Consider the following 8,572-nt stretch of genomic DNA (forward strand, 5'->3'; position numbering starts at 1 on the left):
AGACTTTTTGTTTATTTATATTTTTTAAATATACTTCGCATTTTCTATTGGTATGTTTTTTTTCAAATTGTGAAATCTTTTTTAATAATAAATAATTTTTTCATGATCAACAAATTCAATTTTTACTAGAAGTAACTTAACAAACATATTCACCTGCTATGTGAGGTACAAAAGCAAAGTTTTATTCCTGTTTAATAATTTCATTATATGTATATTTTTAATTAAAAAAGAAACTCAAAGAACTTTTTGTTATAGATGTCTGGAGCTTATTTTCAACAGCTTGATAAAATTTCTAAGAAGCGGTATCAGGAAAAGCTTACAATTGGGAAAGACACTCTGTCTGACCCGTTAGATGACCTTACACGAGAAAAAATTTTCAGGATAAACAATTGTCCAGGGTGGCCAAATATATCTTTTGGAGATGTATATATGTATCTAGTTGTTAAGAAGTGCTGCTACACGAATGAATGTTTTGAGAACTATAAAGGGTTGGAAGCATATAACTTTTTAACGAGTGGTAAATTTTAGCCATTCGTTCTTTTAAAAGTGACAAAGTAGGTGTTTTTCTTGCTTGCGAGGTACAAGGAAGCCAGGCATTAAGGCTATAGCAGAGGTGACTTGAAAAGTTATATGTGCTCATTGCACATGTATGGCAGGGTAAGCATTTTATTTTATTTCTAAATCATAAGTATATAACTGAAGATAGATAACTTTAAGCATCTGTTTTTGAAGGGAAAAAAATGTTTTGTTTCATGAGTGGACTAACACTTACTGCTGAGTTCCATACATGGGTATTTGTTGAATTATCCTGTTAATGTGTTCTAATTGTTAGTTTTTTGTTTTATTGTTTAATTTTTGATGGTCCAACATGAACAAACCTTCAAATCAAGTTGCTATTCTTATGTTGGACCATCATAAATCTATCCGAATTCCTATATTAAGATGATGGTATCTCATGTTGGTTCCAACATTTGATTTCTAAGGAAATATGATGGAAATTTTTGATGGTCCAACATGAACAAACCATCAAAACAAGTTGCTATTCTTATGTTGGACCATCATAAATCTGACCTAATTCCTATATTGGGATGATGGCAGCTCCTGTTGGTTCCAACATATTATTTCTAAGACAATATGATGGAAATTTCTGATGGTCCAACATGAGCAAACCATCAAAACAAGTTGCTAATCTTATGTTGGACCATCATGAATCTGTCCGAATTCCTATATTGGGATGATGGTAGCTTATGTTGGTTCCAACATTTGATTTCTAAAAGCCATATCACACGTGCAGAAATTCTATTCCCAGAATTCTGGAACGACTGCCGTTTCTTGGAACGAACTTTTAAAATGAAGAGACACCAGGCCATTGATTGGTTAACTGAAGGCCTAACTATTGACATGTGTCATAGGGCACACCCACATCTAGTGCAATATCTCTCAAAATTTGTCGCATCTTTAATGTGTCAAGTCCGCTATTGGGTCCATAACGCAGACGCCTTTTCTGTGTTGTGGCACATTGCAAGTCAGTGCACCCTGGATGCATTTGCTGGTTCGGATCTTAGCCAGCTTTTTTACTCTAACTAAGACATTCAGAACTTTTTCCAGACACAAAAACAACAGTCNTGGGTATTTGTTGAATTATCCTGTTAATGTGTTTTAATTGTGATAAAAATTTTGAGCTACCTAGTTACTTTTTTAGGATATATATATATATTCATTTAGGAAGCACTAGTGTATGTTACTCTTTTTATCAAATATCTGCAGTACAATATTTTAAATAGTCTTAGTTTAACCATAGAATTTTTTTTTTTATACAGGTTAGGAGAGGCATGTGGCTGGCCTTTTATTCACCATAGAGAGTGGAATACGGGAGAGTTTGAAGAATCCATCTTGCACTAGCGAGCCATGTCAATAGAAGAAAGTTTCCAAAATAGGTGATTATTATGTACCTATTATGTTTATTAAAAATAATTTTGAATCTGTATTATAACACATGTTTTTCTTTTAAAATGTTGTAAATATTTACAAGAGAAAATGCTGTAAGTAAATGAACAAGTTGCTTTTTATATGGAGTAATCTGTATTTTGCAAAATATTATGTTTAGAATTTCTGGTCAGTTTGTATGTAGGATTTCATATTTGAGCTATGTTTATGCTTGATATATTAGCTACACAACAAGAAGCATTCCATTCTGAGAAATGTCAAAATTGTGTACATGATATAGATGTAGGGAAACTTAAATTTTTATATCACATAAATGGTAGCGGAAGATTAAAACATTGCTACATGATAAATTGCTGTCAAGAGCAGTAGAATTCTGTCAAATTTCTTTAATGCTGAATTAAAAACATGCATCAAAGAAACATCCTTTTTAAAAATGTCATAAATTTGCAGGTAAATCTTGTTTGATGATCATCAAACATATTTAATGAAAACTTTCTTGATTACATACAGTAAACTGCTCAGCAATAATAGTATAAAGTTAGTAAGAAATTTCCAATACAAAATGTTGGTGTATAAGCTTCGGTGATGGGAATGTAAGACGTCAAATGAAACAATATGGCAATGAAACATCCTCCTTAATAGTAAAAGACAACAAACCATCAAGAAACTCACAAACTCCAATTAACAGGTTATCTGTTAAAAAACATTTAAAAGTTGTTATTAAAAGAACAATTAAAACTTAAACTTTCGATTGTAAACATCTCATACTGCAGGTGGGAGTCACCGGGTAGAAACGGAATATCGGTACGAAGTCTCGGACGCTGCACAACAACCCTCTCAAAGGCAGACTGTCATCTCCTTAAGTACTGGACATCAGCCTTTTCACTCCCTGTCTTGGCCGCCGGTTGATGCTCCTCCGCCGGTATTCATACGAACTATTCCGGTTCGTCCTCCTATCTTCGGTCTTCGATCCAATACTCGTTCCTTCTACCTTGGCTTTTCATGCTATCTCAGCTGTCGCAACCAACAGCCTCTACAGTTGGCTTTCAACTGTTGAAGACAAAATAATTGTGAATATCTACATTCTTCATAAATTAAGTAGTCTTACTTAATTTTAGTTTATATCTAGTCGCAGCTATGATTCCTATGTGACTTATGCAATAAAATTTTGTTCATTGACTAAATTCTTTTTTAGCCTGATTCGATGCCATCTTCAAAGATTTGCTTCAGTCGAGACAGAAGAAAGAAAGCTGCATCAAGTGGGAAAATACCTGTCAAACACCCCAAAGAAGCTTTTGAGAGATTTCTGAATATTATAAAGGTTGGTTATTTAAAAATAAATGACGTAGATAAAACTGTTATATAATTTACTGCATAATTGGGTAAATGGTAAAAGTAATTTTTTATTACGACCATCTTACTAATGTTCTACAAAGTGTCAATCCATAGAGCTTAGTATTACATTTTGAAATTGAAGGTTTGTCCTTTGTATGATGGAATTACCCTAAAATATTCAGGGTTCCTACTGTCTTAAGTCTTTAGAAACTGCTTAACTTTTATTTGGGAAAATAAGGGCCCTTAAAAATACTTAATAATTTTGGTATAAGGNAATTTTTACTAGAAGTAACTTAACAAACATATTCACCTGCTATGTGAGGTACAAAAGCAAAATTTTATTCCTGTTTAATAATTTCATTATATGTATATTTTTAATTAAAAAAGAAACTCAAAGAACTTTTTGTTATAGATGTCTGGAGCTTATTTTCAGCAGCTTGATAAAATTTCTAAGAAGCGGTATCAGGAGAAGCTCACAATTGGGGGAACTTTTTCAGGATAAACAATTATCCAGCGTGGCCAAATATATCTTTTGGAGATGTATATATGTATCTAGTTGTTAAGAAGTGCTTCTACACGAATGAATCTTTTGAGAACTGTAAGGGTTGGAAGCATATAACTTTTTAACGAGTGGTAAAATTTCAGCCATTCGTTCTTTCAAAAGTGACAAGTTAGGTGTTGTTCTTCTTGCTTGCAAGGTACAAGGAAGCCAGGCATTAAGGAAGTTTCACGAGCCTTGAGCTATTGCAGAGGTGACAGGAAAAGTTATAAGTGCTCATTGCACATGTATGGCAGGGTGAGCATTTTATTTTATTTCTATATCACAAGTATAAAACTGAAGATAGATAACTTTAAGCATCTTTTTTGAAGAAAAAAAAATGTTTTGTTTCATGAGTAGACTAACACTTACTGCTGAGTTCCATACATGGGTATTTGTTGAATTATCCTGTTAATGTGTTTTAATTGTAATAAAATTTGTGAGCTACCTAGTTACTTTTTAGGATATATATATATATATATTCATTTAGTGAGCACTACTGTATGTTAATCTTTTTATCAAATATCTGCAGTACAATATTTTAAATTGTCCTAGTTGTTTAGCAATTGAATTTTTTTTAATACAGGTTAGGAGAGGCATGCTCTCATGTGGCTGGCCTTTTATTATTCACCATAAAGAGTAGAATACGGGAGGGTTTGAAGAATCCATCTTGCACTAGCGAGCCATGTCAATGGAAGAAAGTTTCCAAAAAGGTGACTATAATGTTTATTAATAATAATTATAAATCTGTATTATAAGACATGTTTTTCTTTTAAAATTTTGTAAATATTTACGAGAGAAAATGCTGTAGGTAAATGAACAAATTGCTTTTTACATGCAGTAATCTGTATTTTGCAAAATATTATCTTTGAAATTTCTGGTCAGTTTGTATGTAGGACTTCATATTTGAGCTATGTTTATGCTTTTTAGTTCAAGTTTTAAATAAAAAAAAAGAGACTTTATTCTTGATATATTAGCTACACAACAAGAAGCATTCCATTCGGAGAAATGTCAAAATTGTGTACAGGATATAGATGAAGGGAAACTTAAATTTTTATTTTACATAAGTAGTAGTGGAAGATTAACACATTGCTACATGATAAATTGCTGTACAAAATGTTGGCTTTCAACTGTTTAAGACAAAATAATTGTGAATATCTACATTCTTCATAAATTGATTATTCTTACTTAATTTTAGTTTATATCTAGTAGCAGCTATGATTCCTTTTTGACTTATGCAGTAAAATTTTGTTCATTGGCTAAATTCTTTTTTAGCCTGATTTGATGCCATCTTCAAAGATTTGCTTCAGTCGAGACAGAAAAAAGAAAGCTGCATCAAGTAGGAAAATACCTGGCAAACCCCCCAAAGAAGCTTTTGAGAGATTTCTGAATATTGTAATGGTTGGTCATTTAAAAATAAATGACGTAGATAAAACTGTTATATAATTTACTGCATAATTGGGTAAATGGAAAAAGTAATTTCTTATTACGACCATCTTACTAATGTTTTACAAAGTGCCATTTCATGGAGCTTAATACTACATTTTGAAATTGAAGGTTTTGTCCTTTGTATGATGGAATTAGCCTAAAATATTCAGGGTTCCTACTGTCTTTAGTCCTTAAAAGCTGCTTAACTTTTATTTGGGAAAATAAGGGCCCTTAAAAATACTTAATAATTTTGGTATAAGGTTTTTAAAAGTCCTTAATAATACTTCAATATTTTAAAACAAAAAGTCATTCTTTTATTACTCTTTTAGATATCAGGTTTTAAGGGATTTTTCTCCCAAAAGAAGCTACTACCACCATGAGCTATTATTGTTTGCTACTCAACTTTATATACATATGTATATATATATATTTATTTATTATAATTTTTTTTTCAGAAGGAGATACCAAATGCACCATATTTTAACTCGGTTGCTGATGAGGAGAGCACTTCCTCAGCCAGTGAAAATGAGGGTGTACAGCATCTCCCTAATGTTGTAGATTTAATTGCAGACAATAATCACAGAATTCTTGGAAATATATCTGTTGACTCTAGGAGGGATATCATTTTTAAAGAATTGTGTTCTTTAAACATTGATGTTGTTGATATTGAAGAAAAAAACCAGAGTCCAGATAAAGATCTTTGAGTGGATGGAGCAGAGAAAAGGGCGCCTAACTTCGTCTCTATTTCATAGAGTAGATCCGGACAATTAGGGATTGTAAAAGAAATCCTTCAAATAAACCCAATTGAAATGAAAGATATAAGGTGGGGTAAGATGATGGAAAAAAAAGCTCTTCATGCGTTAAAAACCTATACTGAAGAGCATGAGAATGTAATTATTCTCCAATCTACCGGTTTGCTGGTAGATAAGAAACATCCTTTTCTGGGAGCTTCCATTGATGGAAAAATGATGTGTGATTGCCATCCACCGGCAATTATCGAAATAAAGTGCCCCTATTCCATTAGGAACGAAATGACTCAAGATGCTAAGTCTAAGAGTTTTTTCTTAGATAAAGAAGGGTGTTTGAAGTTGAAGCTTCCTTACTACAATCAAGTTCAAGGACAAATGGCAATTTGGGATGTTGAGCTGTGTTATTTCATTAAATACACCACAATTGATTTAAATATTCAGAAATTATGTTATAACGAAGCTTATTGGCAGATGCCAATGCCAACTTTGCTTCAATTTTACAAAAATTTTGTTATTTCTGAAATTTTAGATGCATCATTGTAAATGTTATATTGTGTATGTAAAGCTAATTTCTTTATTGCTTTTTATACGGTTTTTGGCCTCTGGACAATTAAAAACTGATTTCATTTTTGCTTTTTATACGGTTATACAGTCACCAAATTATTAAATACTACCATCCTATGGATGCTTAAACCATTGGGTATATATCATTTCAATGGGTTAACCCGGCAGGACATCAGGGTATATATCATTTCAATGGGTTAACGCGCGCCTCACGTACGAACACAAAAACGCGCGTGGGGTTCTTATGGACCCCACAAACTTTAATTACTTTTTAACCTTTTTGCATAGTAATATTTTAAAACAAAATGATTATAATTATAAAATTTAAATTTTATGAAAGTTATTAACACATGAAATCATTAAAATACTCACAATAATCCATAAAAAATAGCATATTTATTATACATAACTTACTCTATATTTTCTTCTTTATTCATTCCATACTCTTTTTTCATGCAGTTTTGACATACACTAAATGTGTGTTCTTTGCACAAACTTTTTCACATGTTACACACGCAGTAGATGATTTTTTGTCCTTATTACGTGGGCAAATGTAGCAACGTCCTCTAGATTTTTGAGCTTTCTTCTTTGAAGCGGATTCATTTTCATCTTTTTCGTTGTTGCATGCATTCAGGCATCTCTTTCTGCACTCTTTGGGAAGGTTTTCTTGCTGAGAACGTCGATCAATGAAATTTTTTATGTGTCCCAGAGCTAAATCTTTCAAGAATAATCTTCTACTTCTGTGTTGTAGAGGTGGTGTTTTGGTTGAATGGAGAATTATTCGTGCATTTATGGCCGCGATATTGAGAATAGAGTAAAATATTACCATTGGCCATCTATTTGTGATTCTAGCTGCGGAATAGTTTGCTTCTATTTCATCAACAACATCTACGGCACCTTTCGTAAGGTTATAGAAAGATATTATCTCCGGTTTCTTCTTCTTATTCCCCGTCTCTGTATCAATTGCATCGTCGTTGTGCATTGAGGACAGAAGAACAACGCATTTTCCCTTTTTCGGGATGTAAGAAACAGCAGTTATGTCCTTTTGAAATCCAAAAACAGAAGAATTAACCTCACGACCTTTTGCAACAGTGAATTCTTCAGGTATTTCTCGTTTGTCTTTTCGAAGAGTTCCCACGAGAGTAATCTTCTCATTCAAGAGATCTTTGGCCAGAGGATAACTGGTATACCAATTGTTAGTAGTTAGATTTCTTCCGGTCTTATATAAAGGTTGCATTAGTCTTTTGACAATATCGATAGGTCGATTACTACTGCGAAACTGACCTTCGGGTTGAATGCCTGCATAAATCTCCATGTCGGAAGTATAAAAAGTACGTGAATCTACTACAGCAAAAATTTTTATTCCATATTTTGGCTGGCTTGTTAGGAATATATTGCCGAAATCCACAACGCCCTCTGAAGGGTAACAGTTTTTCATCAATTGTTACGTATTCTCCAACATAGTACGATTCTCGGCAATTTTTAACAAGCAACATAAAAATGTTCTTAATAGCAGCAAGTTTGTCTTCCTTTTGTCTTTCTTCCCTTGTGCATATATCATCGAATTTCAAACATCTCAGGAGAAACAAAAAGCGCTTGTAGGACATCGTCGCAGGAAAAATTTCAATCCCTGTACCATCGGTAGCCCACAAATCACGAACATTCAGGTGTGAAGATTTGTGTAATCCACATAAATATAATAATCCAAAAAGAGCTCGTAATTCAAATTCATCAGTTCCTTTGGCATCTCTTTTTCTTGAAAAATTGAACGATATTTTTTCGATGTAAATATTTGTGCAAATAATTATTTCATCCATAATTTTCCGATCTATAAAAATTTCCCAAGCTTCATTTGGCCTGGATACAGACTTTGCAGCCAATCTAGGTCCTGGGAGATGGAAAATGATGTTGTAAGCACGAGTTCGTACATTGCTCTTGAATTTTTCCTTTCTCCAAACTGTACATTTATCTTTTCTAGTAAAATAATCATCACTAGAAGCATCTTCTTGAG

General features: G+C 32.8%; 1 protein-coding gene across 1 annotated transcript; it reads right to left on the reverse strand.

Moving 5' to 3' along the window:
* Positions 1-6,013: 6,013 nt before the first annotated feature.
* LOC139426708 (piggyBac transposable element-derived protein 4-like) lies at positions 6,014-8,285 on the reverse strand. Its single transcript, XM_071186464.1, has one exon. The coding sequence runs from the start codon at positions 7,997-7,999 to the stop codon at positions 7,013-7,015; it is 987 nt and encodes a 328-aa protein (XP_071042565.1). The 5' UTR covers positions 8,000-8,285; the 3' UTR covers positions 6,014-7,012.
* Between the last annotated feature and the right edge of the window lie 287 nt (positions 8,286-8,572).

The sequence above is a fragment of the Parasteatoda tepidariorum genome, chromosome 10, assembly GCF_043381705.1.
Source record: "Parasteatoda tepidariorum isolate YZ-2023 chromosome 10, CAS_Ptep_4.0, whole genome shotgun sequence".
Taxonomy (NCBI): domain Eukaryota; kingdom Metazoa; phylum Arthropoda; class Arachnida; order Araneae; family Theridiidae; genus Parasteatoda; species Parasteatoda tepidariorum.